At 44.7% G+C, this 23,050-nt stretch overlaps 1 protein-coding gene across 1 annotated transcript in view; it reads right to left on the reverse strand.

The window, feature by feature from the left end:
• LOC120017867 (protein FAM135A-like) overlaps positions 1 to 23,050 on the reverse strand; it is a gene marked incomplete at its 5' end in the record, with an annotated part of 41,873 nt that overhangs the window by 18,068 nt on the left and 755 nt on the right. The window contains 7 exons of the mRNA XM_038960829.1: positions 15 to 173; positions 485 to 534; positions 2,029 to 2,106; positions 8,422 to 8,575; positions 14,687 to 14,813; positions 15,057 to 15,230; positions 15,720 to 15,790. Coding sequence (XP_038816757.1) covers positions 15 to 173; positions 485 to 534; positions 2,029 to 2,106; positions 8,422 to 8,575; positions 14,687 to 14,813; positions 15,057 to 15,230; positions 15,720 to 15,790 — 813 coding nt within the window. The remainder of the gene's footprint in view (positions 1 to 14; positions 174 to 484; positions 535 to 2,028; positions 2,107 to 8,421; positions 8,576 to 14,686; positions 14,814 to 15,056; positions 15,231 to 15,719; positions 15,791 to 23,050) is intronic.

The following is a 23,050-nucleotide window of genomic DNA, read 5'->3' on the forward strand; positions in this document are numbered from 1 at the left end:
ACTAATCTACTCACTCTGAGTGTGTGATGCTCCACAGCCAGCAGGGCAGCAACATTCTCCTGCAGTGAGACCACCTCCAGGAACTGACCCCACAGAGCCATGAGGAGGGAACACAGCTGGGCCAGGTTCATATTGACCAGCTCTGCCAGCTCGTCCGGGCTCTCCGCCCTCTGCTGTTGGAGAGAGGGGGACATGGATTAGCCCAGTATAGACACCAGGGGGCGCCACAAAGACAAGCTAAAACACAAACACAGGCCCTGTTCCAATACTTCCATGTTTCCTTGAGGTAAGCACATCTCGATTTGATTTAAAATCCAATCATACTCAACGAAGAACTTTGTCCAGGAGTTTAAGTCCAGGACTTTAATCTGGGTCAGGGAGACCTGCCACAGTGCTGGAAGTGATTAGTCCACTAAGTCGACCTATCGACTTGACTATGAAAAGGGCTCAGACAGTGAGCTGATGGCAGAAACTAATATCGTACCTTGACTTGATCACAGAGCTCAGTGAGACGGTTCTCAACGTCTAGTTCCTCTGGAGAAAAGAACAAAGAGCATTAAAACAGGTCCTTTTTCTGATGTCAATTCCACAATCATATACAGATCTGTCGAGTCTGACAGACAGGCTGGTAAATCAACGGTATCATTAGACATAAGAGCCAACCAGATGGATGAAGAGAGGACAAGAAGAGAGCCAGAGAGAGAGAGAGAGAGACCTGGCCCCCGGAGATATGACTGTGACAGAAAAGGACTAGAAGAAGAGAGCCAGAGAGAGAGAGACCTGGCCCCCGGAGATATGACTGTGACAGAAAAGGACTAGAAGAAGAAGAGAGCCAGAGAGAGAGAGAGACCTGGCCCCCGGAGATATGACTGTGACAGAAAAGGACAAGAAGAAGAAGAGAGCCAGAGAGAGAGAGAGAGACCTGGCCCCCGGAGATATGACTGTGACAGAAAAGGACTAGAAGAAGAAGAGAGCCAGAGAGAGAGAGACCTGGCCCCCGGAGATATGACTGTGACAGATAAGGACTAGAAGAAGAGAGCCAGAGAGAGAGAGAGAGAGAGAGAGAGAGAGAGAGAGAGAGAGAGAGAGAGAGAGACCTGGCCCCCGGAGATATGACTGTGACAGAAAAGGACTAGAAGAAGAAGAGAGCCAGAGAGAGAGAGAGAGACCTGGCCCCCGGAGATATGACTGTGACAGAAAAGGACTAGAAGAAGAAGAGAGCCAGAGAGAGAGAGAGAGACCTGGCCCCCGGAGATATGACTGTGACAGAAAAGGACTAGAAGAAGAGAGCCAGAGAGAGACCTGGCCCCGGAGATATGACTGTGACAGAAAAGGACTAGAAGAAGAAGAGAGCCAGAGAGAGAGAGAGAGACCTGGCCCCCAGAGATATGACTGTGACAGAAAAGGACTAGAAGAAGAAGAGAGCCAGAGAGAGAGAGAGAGACCTGGCCCCTGGAAATATGACTGTGACAGAAAAGGACTAGAAGAAGAAGAGAGCCAGAGAGAGAGAGACCTGGCCCCCGGAGATATGACTGTGACAGAAAAGGACTAGAAGAAGAAGAGAGCCAGAGAGAGAGAGAGAGACCTGCCCCCCAGAGATATGACTGTGACAGAAAAGGACTAGAAGAAGAAGAGAGCCAGAGAGAGAGAGAGAGACCTGGCCCCTGGAAATATGACTGTGACAGAAAAGGACTAGAAGAAGAAGAGAGCCAGAGAGAGAGAGACCTGGCCCCCGGAGATATGACTGTGACAGAAAAGGACTAGAAGAAGAAGAAGGCCCACCTGTGGAGAGAAGGAAGTGTGTGAATAAACGACAGACAGAGGACTATGACAGGCACTGACCTCTAGGACTTATAGTGACTGAAAGACTGAAGGATTGAAGCACACAGAAAGATTACCAGGTGTGTGGGGGAAACAAACCAAAAGAGGAGAAAGCAAAGAAACCAAACGGGAAAAGATATGAAGAAGCAGGATGAATTGAGGGTAGAGGGAAGGGACGGAGGGTAGGGTTCAGGTAGGGGGACATACCTATGAAGACGTGCCTTTGGTCTGGAGGGAAGGGTCTTCTGAGTACTCTCTCATAAAGGACTTGCATGCTGGGCTTGGCTAGTAGGAGTGATTGGCACATATATCAGGGCATGTTTAACCTAGCTGTTGTTGTTACTATGCCCTCTAAGGTTAGAATGGATTCATAAGTACTTGATCATGTTCACCATGAAACATTTGTTGTGACTGTAACTAACAGTCTGTGAAGCACCAGACCACAGCTAGTTGTAGGGAGGAGAGTTGATGTTGTGACTGTAACTAACAGTCTGTGAAGCACCAGACCACAGCTAGTTGTAGGGAGGAGAGTTGATGTTGTGACTGTAACTAACAGTCTGTGAAGCACCAGACCACAGCTAGTTGTAGGGAGGAGAGTTGATGTTGTGACTAACAGTCTGTGAAGCACCAGACCACAGCTAGTTGTAGGGAGGAGAGTTGATGTTGTGACTAACAGTCTGTGAAGCACCAGACCACAGCTAGTTGTAGGGAGGAGAGTTGATGTTGTGACTGTGACTAACAGTCTGTGAAGAACCAGACCACAGCTAGTTGTAGGGAGGAGAGTTGATGTTGTGACTGTGACTAACAGTCTGTGAAGCACCAGACCACAGCTAGTTGTAGGGAGGAGAGTTGATGTTGTGACTGTGACTAACAGTCTGTGAAGCACCAGACCACAGCTAGTTGTAGGGAGGAGAGTTGATGTTGTGACTAACAGTCTGTGAAGAACCAGACCACAGCTAGTTGTAGGGAGGAGAGTTGATGTTGTGACTAACAGTCTGTGAAGAACCAGACCACAGCTAGTTGTAGGGAGGAGAGTTGATGTTGTGACTAACAGTCTGTGAAGCACCAGACCACAGCTAGCTGTAGGGAGGAGAGTTGACGTTGTGACTAACAGTCTGTGAAGCACCAGACCACAGCTAGTTGTAGGGAGGAGAGTTGATGTTGTGACTAACAGTCTGTGAAGCACCAGACCACAGCTAGTTGTAGGGAGGAGAGTTGACGTTGTAACTAACAGTCTGTGAAGCACCAGACCACAGCTAGTTGTAGGGAGGAGAGTTGATGTTGTGACTAACAGTCTGTGAAGCAGCAGACCACAGCTAGTTGTAAGGAGGAGAGTTGATGTTGTGACTAACAGTCTGTGAAGCACCAGACCACAGCTAGTTGTAGGGAGGAGAGTTGATGTTGTGACTAACAGTCTGTGAAGCACCAGACCACAGCTAGTTGTAGGGAGGAGAGTTGATGTTGTGACTAACAGTCTGTGAAGCACCAGACCACAGCTAGTTGTAGGGAGGAGAGTTGATGTTGTGACTAACAGTCTGTGAAGCACCAGACCACAGCTAGTTGTAGGGAGGAGAGTTGATGTTGTGACTAACAGTCTGTGAAGCACCAGACCACAGCTAGTTGTAGGGAGGAGAGTTGATGTTGTGACTAACAGTCTGTGAAGCACCAGACCACAGCTAGTTGTAGGGAGGAGAGTTGATGTTGTGACTGTGACTAACAGTCTGTGAAGCACCAGACCACAGCTAGTTGTAGGGAGGAGAGTTGATGTTGTGACTGTGACTAACAGTCTGTGAAGCACCAGACCACAGCTAGTTGTAGGGAGGAGAGTTGATGTTGTGACTAACAGTCTGTGAAGCACCAGACCACAGCTAGTTGTAGGGAGGAGAGTTGATGTTGTGACTGTGACTAACAGTCTGTGAAGCACCAGACCACAGCTAGTTGTAGGGAGGAGAGTTGATGTTGTGACTAACAGTCTGTGAAGCACCAGACCACAGCTAGTTGTAGGGAGGAGAGTTGATGTTGTGACTGTGACTAACAGTCTGTGAAGCACCAGACCACAGCTAGTTGTAGGGAGGAGAGTTGATGTTGTGACTGTAACTAACAGTCTGTGAAGCACCAGACCACAGCTAGTTGTAGGGAGGAGAGTTGATGTTGTGACTAACAGTCTGTGAAGAACCAGACCACAGCTAGTTGTAGGGAGGAGAGTTGATGTTGTAACTAACAGTCTGTGAAGCACCAGACCACAGCTAGTTGTAGGGAGGAGAGTTGATGTTGTGACTGTAACTAACAGTATGTGAAGCACCAGACCACAGCTAGTTGTAGGGAGGAGAGTTGATGTTGTGACTAACAGTCTGTGAAGCACCAGACCACAGCTAGTTGTAGGGAGGAGAGTTGACGTTGTGACTAACAGTCTGTGAAGCACCAGACCACAGCTAGTTGTAGGGAGGAGAGTTGACGTTGTAACTAACAGTCTGTGAAGCACCAGACCACAGCTAGTTGTAGGGAGGAGAGTTGACGTTGTAACTAACAGTCTGTGAAGCACCAGACCACAGCTAGTTGTAGGGAGGAGAGTTGATGTTGTGACTAACAGTCTGTGAAGCACCAGACCACAGCTAGCTGTAGGGAGGAGAGTTGACGTTGTGACTAACAGTCTGTGAAGCACCAGACCACAGCTAGTTGTAGGGAGGAGAGTTGATGTTGTGACTAACAGTCTGTGAAGCACCAGACCACAGCTAGTTGTAGGGAGGAGAGTTGACGTTGTGACTGTGACTAACAGTCTGTGAAGAACCAGACCACAGCTAGTTGTAGGGAGGAGAGTTGACGTTGTAACTAACAGTCTGTGAAGCACCAGACCACAGCTAGTTGTAGGGAGGAGAGTTGATGTTGTGACTAACAGTCTGTGAAGCACCAGACCACAGCTAGTTGTAGGGAGGAGAGTTGACGTTGTAACTAACAGTCTGTGAAGCACCAGACCACAGCTAGTTGTAGGGAGGAGAGTTGACGTTGTAACTAACAGTCTGTGAAGCACCAGACCACAGCTAGTTGTAGGGAGGAGAGTTGATGTTGTGACTAACTAACAGTCTGTGAAGCACCAGACCACAGCTAGTTGTAGGGAGGAGAGTTGATGTTGTAACTAACAGTCTGTGAAGCACCAGACCACAGCTAGTTGTAGGGAGGAGAGTTGACGTTGTGACTAACAGTCTGTGAAGCACCAGACCACAGCTAGTTGTAGGGAGGAGAGTTGACGTTGTAACTAACAGTCTGTGAAGCACCAGACCACAGCTAGTTGTAGGGAGGAAAGTTGACGTTGTAACTAACAGTCTGTGAAGCACCAGACCACAGCTAGTTGTAGGGAGGAGAGTTGATGTTGTGACTAACAGTCTGTGAAGCACCAGACCACAGCTAGTTGTAGGGAGGAGAGTTGATGTTGTGACTAACAGTCTGTGAAGCACCAGACCACAGCTAGTTGTAGGGAGGAGAGTTGACGTTGTGACTGTAACTAACAGTCTGTGAAGCACCAGACCACAGCTAGTTGTAGGGAGGAGAGTTGATGTTGTGACTAACAGTCTGTGAAGCACCAGACCACAGCTAGTTGTAGGGAGGAGAGTTGACGTTGTGACTAACAGTCTGTGAAGCACCAGACCACAGCTAGTTGTAGGGAGGAGAGTTGACGTTGTAACTAACAGTCTGTGAAGCACCAGACCACAGCTAGTTGTAGGGAGGAGAGTTGACGTTGTAACTAACAGTCTGTGAAGCACCAGACCACAGCTAGTTGTAGGGAGGAGAGTTGATGTTGTGACTAACTAACAGTCTGTGAAGCACCAGACCACAGCTAGTTGTAGGGAGGAGAGTTGATGTTGTAACTAACAGTCTGTGAAGAACCAGACCACAGCTAGTTGTAGGGAGGAGAGTTGACGTTGTGACTAACAGTCTGTGAAGCACCAGACCACAGCTAGTTGTAGGGAGGAGAGTTGACGTTGTAACTAACAGTCTGTGAAGAACCAGACCACAGCTAGTTGTAGGGAGGAGAGTTGACGTTGTAACTAACAGTCTGTGAAGCACCAGACCACAGCTAGTTGTAGGGAGGAGAGTTGACGTTGTAACTAACAGTCTGTGAAGAACCAGACCACAGCTAGTTGTAGGGAGGAGAGTTGATGTTGTGACTAACTAACAGTCTGTGAAGCACCAGACCACAGCTAGTTGTAGGGAGGAGAGTTGATGTTGTAACTAACAGTCTGTGAAGCACCAGACCACAGCTAGTTGTAGGGAGGAGAGTTGACGTTGTGACTAACAGTCTGTGAAGCACCAGACCACAGCTAGTTGTAGGGAGGAGAGTTGATGTTGTAACTAACAGTCTGTGAAGCACCAGACCACAGCTAGTTGTAGGGAGGAGAGTTGACGTTGTGACTGTGACTAACAGTCTGTGAAGAACCAGACCACAGCTAGTTGTAGGGAGGAGAGTTGACGTTGTAACTAACAGTCTGTGAAGCACCAGACCACAGCTAGTTGTAGGGAGGAGAGTTGACGTTGTGACTGTGACTAACAGTCTGTGAAGCACCAGACCACAGCTAGTTGTAGGGAGGAGAGTTGATGTTGTGACTAACAGTCTGTGAAGCACCAGACCACAGCTAGTTGTAGGGAGGAGAGTTGACGTTGTAACTAACAGTCTGTGAAGCACCAGACCACAGCTAGTTGTAGGGAGGAGAGTTGACGTTGTGACTAACAGTCTGTGAAGCACCAGACCACAGCTAGTTGTAGGGAGGAGAGTTGATGTTGTGACTAACAGTCTGTGAAGAACCAGACCACAGCTAGTTGTAGGGAGGAGAGTTGACGTTGTGACTAACAGTCTGTGAAGCACCAGACCACAGCTAGTTGTAGGGAGGAGAGTTGATGTTGTGACTAACAGTCTGTGAAGCACCAGACCACAGCTAGTTGTAGGGAGGAGAGTTGACGTTGTGACTAACAGTCTGTGAAGCACCAGACCACAGCTAGTTGTAGGGAGGAGAGTTGACGTTGTGACTAACAGTCTGTGAAGCACCAGACCACAGCTAGTTGTAGGGAGGAGAGTTGATGTTGTGACTGTAACTAACAGTCTGTGAAGCACCAGACCACAGCTAGTTGTAGGGAGGAGAGTTGACGTTGTGACTAACAGTCTGTGAAGCACCAGACCACAGCTAGTTGTAGGGAGGAGAGTTGATGTTGTGACTAACAGTCTGTGAAGCACCAGACCACAGCTAGTTGTAGGGAGGAGAGTTGATGTTGTGACTAACAGTCTGTGAAGCACCAGACCACAGCTAGTTGTAGGGAGGAGAGTTGATGTTGTGACTAACAGTCTGTGAAGCACCAGACCACAGCTAGTTGTAGGGAGGAGAGTTGATGTTGTGACTAACAGTCTGTGAAGCACCAGACCACAGCTAGTTGTAGGGAGGAGAGTTGATGTTGTGACTAACAGTCTGTGAAGCACCAGACCACAGCTAGTTGTAGGGAGGAGAGTTGATGTTGTGTGTGGAGATGTTAAGTTATACACGTAGCTGGTTTGACTTGGTTAGGTGTTTTAAAGGGACAGTACGACATTCTGGCAATGATGCCCTTTATCTACATCCCAAGAGTCAGATCAACTTGTGGATACCATTTTTATGCCTCAGTTAACCATCTATAACTTCCATTATATACTGAATGCAGAGACATAAAATGGTATCAAAGAGTTCATCCATAGAAAACGGCTTAAAGGCCCAAATCTTGCACTATATCCCTTTAAGAACATCTGAACATCTAAAACCAACTACAACAATGTCGTACCGTCCCTTTAAACGTCAGGACATAAGAGGCGGCACATCAAAGACAGCCTACTGTCTATATACTAATGCCTTCTTACAGTGCAGGGTATAGGTGTTCACTAGGCTACAAAGTGAAGGGTCAGAATAGCTCAGCAGTACCACATCAGTTGGTGGTGGATATGATATGTGGCCCACCACCAGGACACTACTACAGGAAGTCAGCACTCCAAAGGTGAGCAAGTCAACTACTACCATCAACTTCCTTCTAGAACGGCTGACAGGACTTCTTTTTGTGTGAGGCAGGGAGCAAATGATGACATGCAAATACTATGATAAACAACACAGCCAGTTCATGAAGACAAAATGTAAAATACATCCTACTCATTCTAGATACAGACATTCAAGAGCAAGAGAAAAGCACAACATTAAACAAGAGTGTTGTAACAGTAAAGTCTCGCAGCAGGCTAGATGTTTCTGGATCATGTTGGGGTGTAATACATAGCTGAATGTCCTGTCATTCTCTCACTGGGTATCAGGGCTCTCTAAATCTAATGCATCAACTCAAACCCTGCAGTCAAATCAAGCAGCAGGTCCAGCGTTGTCATGTCAACACTACAACGGAGGTAATAAATGGACTACGGGGGAATGACCCAGTCTGTCAGCGCCACAGATCCATTACATCTGTGGAGCATCAACATCCTGCAGTTTCTTTCCATTTCAGTTGACACTGTTTTTCTCCATGCAGCCACCTGGCAATGTGATGGGTGTGTGACTGTTCCTAGTGTCAGAGAGCCGGTGTTACCATGGTGCAGTGTAGGCCTACCTAGCTCCATGCGGTGAGAGGAGGGCAGGTCCTTGCTGACGGAGGTGAAGTAACCAAACAGGCCCTGGTAGGCCAGCAGTAGGCTGGCACAGAGACTGTGGTGAAGACTGAAAGCATGCTGCAGACATTGATCTGACACCAGGAATGTTCTGCCCTGAAGGGAGGGAGACACACAGGGTGTTAATAACAGGTCATAACAGGCTATAACATGTCACAGAGACTGTGGTGAAGACTGAAAGCATGCTGCAGACATTGGTCTGACACCAGGAATGTTCTGCCCTGAAGGGAGGGAGACACACAGGGTGTTAATAACAGGTCATAACAGGCTATAACATGGCACAGATGCTGTGACACACACACAGTTAACACAAGGTCACAGTGAAGAGAATGCACTCCATTTTGGTTTACTAAGCAATGGCTGCTTTCTTAACTTCAAATCGATTGTTCCCCTTTTATCCTATTGATATTATTATGCTGCTTTGCCTGGGCCAAGATCTTTCTAATGGGCCAAGATCTTTCTAATGGGCCAAGATCTTTCTAATGGGCCAAGATCTTTCTAATGGGCCAAAATCTTTCTAATGGGCCAAAATCTTTCTAATGGGCCAAAATCTTTCTAAATGGGCCAAAATCTTTCTAATGGGCCAAAATCTTTCGTATCTGATCACATTTTCTGTCTGTTATGGGAAGAATTAGCTGGCTTGGTAAATCCATCAATTTTCTCCAAGCAGCAGAAGCACACTAGGCAAGGTAACTTTCATATCTGGAGAAATCCTCAAATACATCACTCAAAGACCAGCATCTCATCAGGCCTGTCATTTGGCAAAATGTAACATGTAAAATATGCAGCTTGAACATGATATGAATCATATAACCATATCCCTTCCATTTACTGCCTGCAATTAATATGAACCATATCCCTTCCATTTACTGCCTGCAATTAATATGAATCATATAACCTTATCCCTTCCATTTACTGACTGCAATTAATATGAATCATATAACCTTATCCCTTCCATTTACTGACTGCAATTAATATGAATCATATAACCTTATCCCTTCCATTTACTGACTGCAATTAATATGAATCATATAACCTTATCCCTTCCATTTACTGACTGCAATTAATATGAATCATATAACCTTATCCCTTCCATTTACTGACTGCAATTAATATGAATCATATAACCTTATCCCTTCCATTTACTGCCTGCAATTAATATGAATCATATAACCTTATCCCTTCCATTTACTGCCTGCAATTAATATGAATCATATAACCTTATCCCTTCCATTTACTGCCTGCAATTAATATGAATCATATAACCATATCCCTTCCATTTACTGCCTGCAATTAATATGAATCATATAACCATATCCCTTCCATTTACTGCCTGCAATTAATATGAATCATATAACCATATCCCTTCCATTTACTGCCTGCAATTAATATGAATCATATAACCTTATCCCTTCCATTTACTGCCTGCAATTAATATGAATCATATAACCTTATCCCTTCCATTTACTGCCTGCAATTAATATGAATCATATAACCTTATCCCTTCCATTTACTGCCTGCAATTAATATGAATCATATAACCTGATCCCTTCCATTTACTGCCTGCAATTAATATGAATCATATAACCTGATCCCTTCCATTTACTGCCTGCAATTAATATGAATCATATAACCTGATCCCTTCCATTTACTGCCTGCAATTAATATGAATCATATAACCTTAACCCTTCCATTTACTGCCTGCAATTAATATGAATCATATAACCTTATCCCTTCCATTTACTGCCTGCAATTAATATGAATCATATAACCTTATCCCTTCCATTTACTGCCTGCAATTAATATGAATCATATAACCATATCCCTTCCATTTACTGCCTGCAATTAATATGAATCATATAACCTTATCCCTTCCATTTACTGCCTGCAATTAATATGAATCATATAACCATATCCCTTCCATTTACTGCCTGCAATTAATATGAATCATATAACCTTAACCCTTCCATTTACTGCCTGCAATTAATATGAATCATATAACCTTATCCCTTCCATTTACTGCCTGCAATTAATATGAATCATATAACCTTATCCCTTCCATTTACTGCCTGCAATTAATATGAATCATATAACCTTATCCCTTCCATTTACTGCCTGCAATTAATATGAATCATATAACCTTATCCCTTCCATTTACTGCCTGCAATTAATATGAATCATATAACCATATCCCTTCCATTTACTGCCTGCAATTAATATGAATCATATAACCTTATCCCTTCCATTTACTGCCTGCAATTAATATGATGTGAAATAACCTGTATAGTACCACTGACTGGATAGCCATTACTAAGGAGGATGGCTGTTATGAAACTAGGAGAAGAGGTCGATGGATTTCACTGCTTTCTGAGCTGTCTGTCTGTCTGCGTGTCTGTCTGCGTGTCTGTCTGCGTGTCTGTCTGCGTGTCTGTCTGCGTGTCTGTCTGTCTGCGTGTCTGTCTGCGTGTCTGTCTGCGTGTCTGTCTGCGTGTCTGTCTGCGTGTCTGTCTGCGTGTCTGTCTGCGTGTCTGTCTGCGTGTCTGTCTGCGTGTCTGTCTGCGTGTCTGTCTGCGTGTCTGTCTGCGTGTCTGTCTGCGTGTCTGTCTGCGTGTCTGTCTGCGTGTCTGTCTGCGTGTCTGTCTGCGTGTCTGTCTGCGTGTCTGTCTGCGTGTCTGTCTGCGTGTCTGTCTGCGTGTCTGTCTGCGTGTCTGTCTGCGTGTCTGTCTGCGTGTCTGTCTGCGTGTCTGTCTGCGTGTCTGTCTGCGTGTCTGTCTGCGTGTCTGTCTGCGTGTCTGTCTGCGTGTCTGTCTGCGTGTCTGTCTGCGTGTCTGTCTGCGTGTCTGTCTGCGTGTCTGTCTGCGTGTCTGTCTGCGTGTCTGTCTGCGTGTCTGTCTGCGTGTGTTCTGAGCTGTCCCATTAGGTCTGGCTACATGCATGTTAGAGTGACGAGGGGACTGAGCATTGTCTCCTGCATTCCCCTTCAGTGAGCATGTTGAATTCAGGCATCAACCCAATCTGTGTGTGTGTGTGGGGGGGGGGCTTCTTCTTCCCCATCTCATCTGTCAATAACCTCTCCTACCACAACTTATTTTCCTTCTGCCCTGTACCTTAGTCTTCAAAAAGTACAGCTTGTCCCTGGCAGCAGAACACTCATTCTAATAGAAGTCATTACTAGCAGCTTGACCCTGGCAGCAGAACACTCATTCTAATAGAAGTCATTACTAGCAGCTTGACCCTGGCAGCAGAACACTCATTCTAATAGAAGTCATTACTAGCAGCTTGTCCCTGGCAGCAGAACACTCATTCTAATAGAAGTCATTACTAGCAGCTTGACCCTGGCAGCAGAACACTCATTCTAATAGAAGTCATTACTAGCAGCATGACCCTGGCAGCAGAACACTCATTCTAATAGAAGTCATTACTAGCAGCATGACCCTGGCAGCAGAACACTCATTCTAATAGAAGTCATTACTAGCAGCTTGTCCCTGGCAGCAGAACACTCATTCTAATAGAAGTCATTACTAGCAGCATGACCCTGGCAGCAGAACACTCATTCTAATAGAAGTCATTACTAGCAGCTTGTCCCTGGTTGCAGAACACTCATTATAATAGAAGTCATTACTAGCAGCTTGTCCCTGGCAGCAGAACACTCATTCTAATAGAAGTCATTACTAGCAGCTTGTCCCTGGCAGCAGAACACTCATTCTAATAGAAGTCATTACTAGCAGCTTGTCCCTGGCAGCAGAACACTCATTCTAATAGAAGTCATTACTAGCAGCTTGTCCCTGGCAGCAGAACACTCATTCTAATAGAAGTCATTACTAGCAGCTTGACCCTGGCAGCAGAACACTCATTCTAATAGAAGTCATTACTAGCAGCTTGACCCTGGCAGCAGAACACTCATTCTAATAGAAGTCATTACTAGCAGCTTGTCCCTGGTTGCAGAACACTCATTATAATAGAAGTCATTACTAGCAGCTTGACCCTGGCAGCAGAACACTCATTCTAATAGAAGTCATTACTAGCAGCTTGTCCCTGGCAGCAGAACACTCATTCTAATAGAAGTCATTACTAGCAGCTTGACCCTGGCAGCAGAACACTCATTCTAATAGAAGTCATTACTAGCAGCTTGACCCTGTCAGCAGAACACTCATTCTAATAGAAGTCATTACTAGCAGCTTGTCCCTGGTTGCAGAACACTCATTATAATAGAAGTCATTACTAGCAGCTTGACCCTGTCAGCAGAACACTCATTATAATAGAAGTCATTACTAGCAGCTTGACCCTGGCAGCAGAACACTCATTCTAATAGAAGTCATTACTAGCAGCATGACCCTGGCAGCAGAACACTCATTCTAATAGAAGTCATTACTAGCAGCTTGTCCCTGGCAGCAGAACACTCATTCTAATAGAAGTCATTACTAGCAGCATGACCCTGGCAGCAGAACACTCATTCTAATAGAAGTCATTACTAGCAGCATGACCCTGGCAGCAGAACACTCATTCTAATAGAAGTCATTACTAGCAGCTTGTCCCTGGCAGCAGAACACTCATTATAATAGAAGTCATTACTAGCAGCTTGACCCTGTCAGCAGAACACTCATTCTAATAGAAGTCATTACTAGCAGCATGACCCTGGCAGCAGAACACTCATTCTAATAGAAGTCATTACTAGCAGCTTGTCCCTGGCAGCAGAACACTCATTCTAATAGAAGTCATTACTAGCAGAATAAGGGTCACAAAATACAGATAACCTTCGGACATCACGGTTGGAAGATTCCCGGAATTAGGAGGGGAATAAGTATGAAATCTGTGAATCCTCCAACAGGATTTCTGGATGAAGGTGTACTAGACGGGTCGGTTATTTGGTTAATATGCTGTTGGTCGATTTCTTTAGATCTAGATATATTTTCATGGCACACAAGACAGCTGTCTGATTCCTGCCCGTCTCAGTGGACTAATCCGTTGCGGAGGCAGCGGGGATGGCACAGTCCATCACTAAGACAGGCATCAGCCAAGAGGGTGTTTGCTTTGGTACCTCAAGCAATTTGATAGAATGGAGAAAATAAGCGAAATTGCATTGGTTTTCCATAAATGTCTAGTGCTTTGGACCCGACACCGTTTATGAGAGTATTCCTGAGGCCTACAGTACAGTATGTGTGAAGATAATGCTTTAGGTATCATTTAAAATGTTGAGTTAAGAAGGTGAGTGTGGCTTAGATGCACAAGACTCGTCTCTCTTCAGAACGCGTCTTGTTTCATATTAACTGTGTGAATGGTTTGCCCTTTGATTGTTAACTTCTATCAATTCACCATGACACCAGTAGTACATTTACCTTTCATTCTCATCTATCTATGTTTGTTTTGTTCCGGTCATTTCTGTGAACGGATTCAACATGTTATTATTTGGCCTACAGTCAGGGAAGAAGAAGAGCTACTAGAAGCCATTAGTGAGAGATGACTGATTTATCTGGAGGTCGAGGACTAATTGGTTTGTAATTACCATTCTCCATGTCAGAGTGAACACGTTGTTTGCAGAGCTCACAACCTACGCTACACTCGTGAGGAACTCGTTTTGGTTTATTTCATTCCATTTAAGAGTTTGGTCAATTTATTCATTGTATTATGTTTGGAGCGCTCCTGTTAATATTGTGTAAGGACGCGCACCTGATTATCCATACAAGTAGACCTAGGCTACCTGGCCTGTGTGCAAATGTAGAAATGTGTCCATTTGGGGAAGTCTGATAGTATCTGTGATTGTCTTAACTCACCACCACTAATGAGCTGTGGAGCTTCTTAAAGTGTGTATTTCTTTACCTCAAACAGCAAGTCAACAAATTATGTTTTTACATCCATTGAGAATGACAATAGTTCCTCAATGTATTTGAAAAATCTTTCCAGCTTTCTCCCTTCGATAAAAGGGAAAATGTCAAGGTCTGATCCAGTGGAAACGTCATAGCAGGAGCTATGAGGAGGGTCAGGAAAATGTATTTTTCTTCTGGTTATGTTGATCTCTGGCTCCGTCTTGAGTAATTTGTGCGTCTTAATTATTCAATCACAGTGCCCTTAAAGCATCAGACAAGCTCAGTACATATAGCTGATTTTATAGGGTGTGTCTATATATGGAAAAATACATGTTTTAGAACAGACAACTCAGACGAGAAAATTTTTAGAGGAAGACAGCCCTGAGGCCTAATCTATACTTACATCAGCAGACAGCTGTTTGACATAGCTGGTTCCAAACACCACATTCTCCAGGGCCGGGATGACAGAGTCTTTACTCTGCTGGGGGGCGTTGCGGTTCAGCCATGTACTCTTCACTAGCCGGGGGAAGCTACAACACACAAACAGCCATTAAGGAATCAGGCCTTACTGGTCAACACCTTTCAGTTATACTGCACTGAAGACAAAGAACTGGAGGTTGGATAAATATAGTGTAGATTTACATGTTAGTCATTTAGCAGACGCTCTTATCCAGAGAGACTTACAGGATCGATGCTTATTTATTGAAGTGATGATATATCCAAGTCAGTCCCAAGTCACACCCTATTCCCTATACAGTGTGTCTGTGTGTTACCTGATGAGGGGTTGGTGCAGGGCAACCAGGGATGCGTGGACGGCCATAGAGACCACAGACAGGTGGAAGTAGTCGAACATGATATTGATGTGTTGGTGGATGCCTCGGTTCAGGCTAAAGTGCAAGCGGAGCGAACGACTGCTGATGTTCTGCAGGGAGCTGAGCTCCTCGGGCCTAGTGGGAAAGAACGGATCTGCTGGAGAAACTCAACTCATACAATAGAAAAATGTATTCATATAAACAAATAACGAATATAAAAAAAACTGTGCGCAATGTTTCCATCTAAAGTATTGGAAAATATTAGACTTGGAATGCACTGCTGCACACTCCCTTGGTATAAACAGACCCCATCAAACGTGTCTACAAAGTGCCGGCATACACGGTTTATTAAGGACACCATAACAGAGATTCAAAAACACAATCTTTATCTAAAAATAACCAGATCTGGGTTAAAATAGTAGTTGAAGAATTTAAAAAACGTTATCTGGGCTTGATTGAGCTTGCCTGGTGTATTAGTAGCAAACCTGCAACCCCCATCCATCTGGCTGTCTGGGCAGGCTAAAGAAAACACTAAAAGTACAGTATCTAGGATTTCAAATGGTGTTTGAACACAGGTTTGGTAACAGCATGAGAAGCACAGTGTTGGGCCATGATGAAACGTACGAGAAGTCTCCATCTGTGAAGTATAACTCCAGAGAGAGCTGGAAGTCCATGTCATTGAGGGATTCTTCTACCTGAAGAGGGATAGAAACAGACAGGGGAAACAATCATTTCAGAGGGGGAAGAGAAACTGAGAGAGTCATAGTGAAAGTGAGCCTATTTCCCATCGACAGAGGAACTGATTTCCACCATGACAACAACCCAAGAGCACCATTCGCTAGCGTACTACGTAGTATGAAGCAATGTGGAGTACTGGGCATGCATTCTTAGTAGTATGTACTTCGTAGTATGAAGCAATGTGGAGTACTGGGCATGCATTCTTAGTAGTATGTACTACGTAGTATGAAGCAATGTGGAGTACTGGGCATACATTCTTGGTAGTACGTACTATGCAGTATGAAGCAATGTGCAGTACTGGGCGTGCATTCTTAGTAGTACGTACTACGTAGTATGAAGCAATGTGCAGTACTGGGAATGCATTCTTAGTAGTATGTACTACGTAGTATGAAGCAATGTGGAGTACTGGGCATACATTCTTGGTAGTACGTACTATGCAGTATGAAGCAATGTGCAGTACTGGGCGTGCATTCTTAGTAGTACGTACTACGTAGTATGAAGCAATGTGCAGTACTGGGCGTGCATTCTTAGTAGTACGTACTACGCAGTATGAAGCAATGTGCATTACTGGGCATGCATTCTTAGTAGTATGTACTACGTAGTATGAAGCAATGTGCAGAACGGGGCATGCATTCTTAGTAGTACGTACTACGTAGTATGAAGCAATGTGCAGAACTGGGCTTGCATTCTTAGTAGTATGTACTACGTAGTATGAAGCAATGTGCAGTACTGGGCGTGCATTCTTAGTAGTACGTACTACGTAGTATGAAGCAATGTGCAGAACTGGGCTTGCATTCTTAGTAGTATGTACTACGTAGTATGAAGCAATGTGCAGTACTGTGCATGCATTCTTAGTAGTACGCACTACGTAGTATGAAGCAATGTGCAGTACTGGGCGTGCATTCTTAGTAGTACGTACTACGCAGTATGAAGCAATGTGCAGTACTGGGCATGCATTCTTAGTAGTACGTACTACGCAGTATGAAGCAATGTGCAGTACTGGGCATGCATTCTTAGTAGTACGTACTACGTAGTATGAAGCAATGTGCAGAACTGGGCATGCATTCTTAGTAGTATGTACTACGCAGTTTGAAGCAATGTGCAGTACTGGGCATGCATTCTTAGTAGTATGTACTACGTAGTATGAAGCAATGTGCCGTACTGGGCATGCATTCTTAGTATTACAATAGTGTGAATGGATAGAAATCAGAGGAAACCCTTCAGAGTGGAAAAACCATACCACGTCTCTCTTCCTATATCCATACCATCATACCGCGTCTCTCTTCCTATATCCATACCATCATACCGCGTCTCTCTTCCTATATCCATACCATCATACCGCGTCTCTCTTCCTATATCCATACCATCATAACACGTCTCTCTTCCTATATCCATACCATCATACCGCGTCTCTCTTCCTATATCCATACCATCATACCACGTCTCTCTTCCTATATCCATACCATCATACCGCGTCTCTCTTCCTATATCCATACCATCATACCGCGTCTCTCTTCCTATATCCATACCATCATACCGCGTCTCTCTTCCTATATCCATACCATCATACCGCGTCTCTCTTCCTATATCCATACCATCATAACACGTCTCTCTTCCTATATCCATACCATCATACCGCGTCTCTCTTCCTATATCCATACCATCATACCACGTCTCTCTTCCTATATCCATACCATCATACCGCGTCTCTCTTCCTATATCCATACCATCATACCGCGTCTCTCTTCCTATATCCATACCATCATAACACGTCTCTCTTCCTATATCCATACCACGTCTCTCTTCCTATATCCATACCATCATACCGCGTCTCTCTTCCTACATCCATACCATCATACCACGTCTCTCTTCCTTATATCCATACCATCATACCACGTCTCTCTTCCTATATCCACACCATCATACCGCGTCTCTCTTCCTATATCCACACCATCATACCACGTCTCTCTTCCTATATCCATACCATCATACCGCGTCTCTCTTCCTATATCCATACCATCATACCGCGTCTCTCTTCCTATATCCATACCATCATACCGCGTCTCTCTTCCTATATCCATACCATCATAACACGTCTCTCTTCCTATATCCATACCATCATACCGCGTCTCTCTTCCTATATCCATACCATCATACCACGTCTCTCTTCCTATATCCATACCATCATACCGCGTCTCTCTTCCTATATCCATACCATCATACCGCGTCTCTCTTCCTATATCCATACCATCATAACACGTCTCTCTTCCTATATCCATACCACGTCTCTCTTCCTATATCCATACCATCATACCGCGTCTCTCTTCCTACATCCATACCATCATACCACGTCTCTCTTCCTTATATCCATACCATCATACCACGTCTCTCTTCCTATATCCACACCATCATACCGCGTCTCTCTTCCTATATCCACACCATCATACCACGTCTCTCTTCCTATATCCATACCATCATACCGCGTCTCTCTTCCTATATCCATACCATCATACCACGTCTCTCTTCCTATATCCACACCATCATACCGCGTCTCTCTTCCTATATCCACACCATCATACCACGTCTCTCTTCCTATAGCCATACCATCATACCGCGTCTCTCTTCCTATATCCATACCATCATACCACGTCTCTCTTCCTATATCCATACCATCATACCATGTCTCTCTTCCTATATCCATACCATCATACCGCGTCTCTCTTCCTATATCCATACCATCATACCGCGTCTCTCTTCCTATATCCATACCATCATACCGCGTCTCTCTTCCTATATCCATACCATCATACCTCGTCTCTCTTCCTATATCCATACCATCATACCGCGTCTCTCTTCCTATATCCATACCATCATACCACGTCTCTCTTCCTATATCCATACCATCATACCACGTCTCTCTTCCTATATCCATACCATCATACCACGTCTCTCTTCCTATATCCATACCATCATACCGCGTCTCTCTTCCTATATCCATACCATCATACCACGTCTCTCTTCCTATATCCATACCATGTCTCTCTTCCTATATCCATACCATCATACCGCGTCTCTTCCTATATCCATACCATCATACCACGTCTCTCTTCCTATATCCATACCATCATACCACATCTCTCTTCCTATATCCATACCATCATACCACATCTCTCTTCCTATATCCATACCATCATACCACGTCTCTCTTCCTATATCCATGTCTCTCTTCCTATATCCATACCATCATACCACGTCTCTCTTCCTATATCCATACCATCATACCACGTCTCTCTTCCTATATCCATACCATCATACCACGTCTCTCTTCCTATATCCATACCATCATACCACGTCTCTCTTCCTATATCCATACCATCATACCACGTCTCTCTTCCTATATCCATACCACGTCTCTCTTCCTATATCCATACCATCATACCACGTCTCTCTTCCTATATCCATACCATCATACCGCGTCTCTCTTCCTATATCCTTACCATCATACCACGTCTCTCTTCCTATATCCATACCATCATACCACGTCTCTCTTCCTATATCCATACCATCATACCGCGTCTCTCTTCCTACATCCATACCATGTCTCTCTTCCTATATCCATACCATCATACCGCGTCTCTCTTCCTATATCCATACCATCATACCGCGTCTCTCTTCCTATATCCATACCATCATACCGTGTCTCTCTTCCTATATCCATACCATCATACCGCGTCTCTCTTCCTATATCCATACCATCATACCGCGTCTCTCTTCCTATACCCATACCATCATACCGCGTCTCTCTTCCTATATCCATACCATCATACCGCGTCTCTCTTCCTATATCCATACCATCATACCGCGTCTCTCTTCCTATATCCATACCACGTCTCTCTTCCTATACCCATACCACGTCTCTCTTCCTATAGCCATACCATCATACCGCGTCTCTCTTCCTATATCCATACCATCATACCACGTCTCTCTTCCTATATCCATACCATCATACCACGTCTCTCTTCCTATATCCTTACCATCATACCGCGTTTCTCTTCCTATATCCATACCGCGTCTCTCTTCCTATATCCATACCGCGTCTCTCTTCCTATATCCATACCGCGTCTCTCTTCCTATATCCATACCGCGTCTCTCTTCCTATATCCATACCGCGTCTCTCTTCCTATATCCATACCGCGTCTCTCTTCCTATATCCATACCGCGTCTCTCTTCCTATATCCATACCGCGTCTCTCTTCCTATATCCATACCACGTCTCTCTTCCTATATCCATACCACGTCTCTCTTCCTATACCCATACCATCATACCGCGTCTCTCTTCCTATATCCATACCATCATACCACGTCTCTCTTCCTATATCCATACCATCATACCACGTCTCTCTTCCTATATCCATACCATCATACCGCGTCTCTCTTCCTATATCCATACCATCATACCGCGTCTCTCTTCCTATATCCTTACCATCATACCACGTCTCTCTTCCTATATCCATACCATCATACCACGTCTCTCTTCCTATATCCTTACCATCATACCACGTCTCTCTTCCTATATCCATACCATCATACCGCGTCTCTCTTCCTATATCCATACCATCATACCACGTCTCTCTTCCTATATCCATACCATCATACCGCGTCTCTCTTCCTATATCCATACCATCATACCGCGTCTCTCTTCCTATATCCATACCATCATACCGCGTCTCTCTTCCTATATCCATACCATCATACCGCGTCTCTCTTCCTATATCCATACCATCATACCGCGTCTCTCTTCCTATATCCTTACCATCATACCGCGTCTCTCTTCCTATATCCATACCATCATACCACGTCTCTCTTCCTATATTCATACCATCATACCGCGTCTCTCTTCCTATATCCATACCATCATACCACGTCTCTCTTCCTATATCCATACCATCATACCGCGTCTCTCTTCCTATATCCATACCATCATACCGCGTCTCTCTTCCTATATCCTTACCATCATACCGCGTCTCTCTTCCTATATCCATACCATCATACCACGTCTCTCTTCCTATATCCATACCATCATACCGCGTCTCTCTTCCTATATCCATACCATCATACCGCGTCTCTCTTCCTATATCCATACCATCATACCTCGTCTCTCTTCCTATATCCATACCATCATACCGCGTCTCTCTTCCTATATCCATACCATCATACCACGTCTCTCTTCCTATATACATACCATCATACCACGTCTCTCTTCCTATATCCATACCATCATACCACGTCTCTCTTCCTATATCCATACCATCATACCGCGTCTCTCTTCCTATATCCATACCATCATACCACGTCTCTCTTCCTATATCCATACCATGTCTCTCTTCCTATATCCATACCATCATACCGCGTCTCTTCCTATATCCATACCATCATACCACGTCTCTCTTCCTATATCCATACCATCATACCACATCTCTCTTCCTATATCCATACCATCATACCACATCTCTCTTCCTATATCCATACCATCATACCACGTCTCTCTTCCTATATCCATGTCTCTCTTCCTATATCCATACCATCATACCACGTCTCTCTTCCTATATCCATACCATCATACCACGTCTCTCTTCCTATATCCATACCATCATACCACGTCTCTCTTCCTATATCCATACCATCATACCACGTCTCTCTTCCTATATCCATACCATCATACCACGTCTCTCTTCCTATATCCTTACCATCATACCACGTCTCTCTTCCTATATCCATACCATCATACCACGTCTCCCTTCCTATATCCATACCATCATACCGCGTCTCTCTTCCTATATCCTTACCATCATACCACGTCTCTCTTCCTATATCCATACCATCATACCACGTCTCTCTTCCTATATCCATACCATCATACCGCGTCTCTCTTCCTACATCCATACCATGTCTCTCTTCCTACATCCATACCATCATACCGCGTCTCTCTTCCTATATCCATACCATCATACCGCGTCTCTCTTCCTATATCCATACCATCATACCGTGTCTCTCTTCCTATATCCATACCATCATACCGCGTCTCTCTTCCTATATCCATACCATCATACCGCGTCTCTCTTCCTATACCCATACCATCATACCGCGTCTCTCTTCCTATATCCATACCATCATACCGCGTCTCTCTTCCTATATCCATACCATCATACCGCGTCTCTCTTCCTATATCCATACCATCATACCGCGTCTCTCTTCCTATATCCATACCACGTCTCTCTTCCTATACCCATACCACGTCTCTCTTCCTATAGCCATACCATCATACCGCGTCTCTCTTCCTATATCCATACCATCATACCACGTCTCTCTTCCTATATCCATTACCATCATACCAGCGTCTCTCTTCCTATATCCTTACCATCATACCGCGTTCTCTCTTCCTATATCCATACCGCGTCTCTCTTCCTATATCCATACCGCGTCTCTCTTCCTATATCCATACCGCGTCTCTCTTCCTATATCCATACCGCGTCTCTCTTCCTATATCCATACCGCGTCTCTCTTCCTATCCTACCGCGTCTCTCTTCCTATATCCATACCGCGTCTCTCTTCCTATATCCATACCGCGTCTCTCTTCCTATATCCATACCGCGTCTCTCTTCCTATATCCATACCACGTCTCTCTTCCTATATCCATACCACGTCTCTCTTCCTATACCCATACCATCATACCGCGTCTCTCTTCCTATATCCATACCATCATACCACGTCTCTCTTCCTATATCCATACCATCATACCACGTCTCTCTTCCTATATCCATACCATCATACCGCGTCTCTCTTCCTATATCCATACCATCATACCGCGTCTCTCTTCCTATATCCTTACCATCATACCACGTCTCTCTTCCTATATCCATACCATCATACCACGTCTCTCTTCCTATATCCTTACCATCATACCGCGTCTCTCTTCCTATATCCTTACCATCATACCGCGTCTCTCTTCCTATATCCATACCATCATACCGCGTCTCTCTTCCTATATCCATACCATCATACCGCGTCTCTCTTCCTATATCCATACCATCATACCGCGTCTCTCTTCCTATATCCATACCATCATAACACATATTTATTTTATAACATGCTATTGTGAACAATATCCATGTGAGATATTAGGCTAAATTGTCTACATTAAAGCTAGATTTATTTAGT

Source organism: Salvelinus namaycush, chromosome 22 (genome assembly GCF_016432855.1).
Source record: "Salvelinus namaycush isolate Seneca chromosome 22, SaNama_1.0, whole genome shotgun sequence".
Classification (NCBI taxonomy): Eukaryota; Metazoa; Chordata; class Actinopteri; order Salmoniformes; family Salmonidae; genus Salvelinus; species Salvelinus namaycush.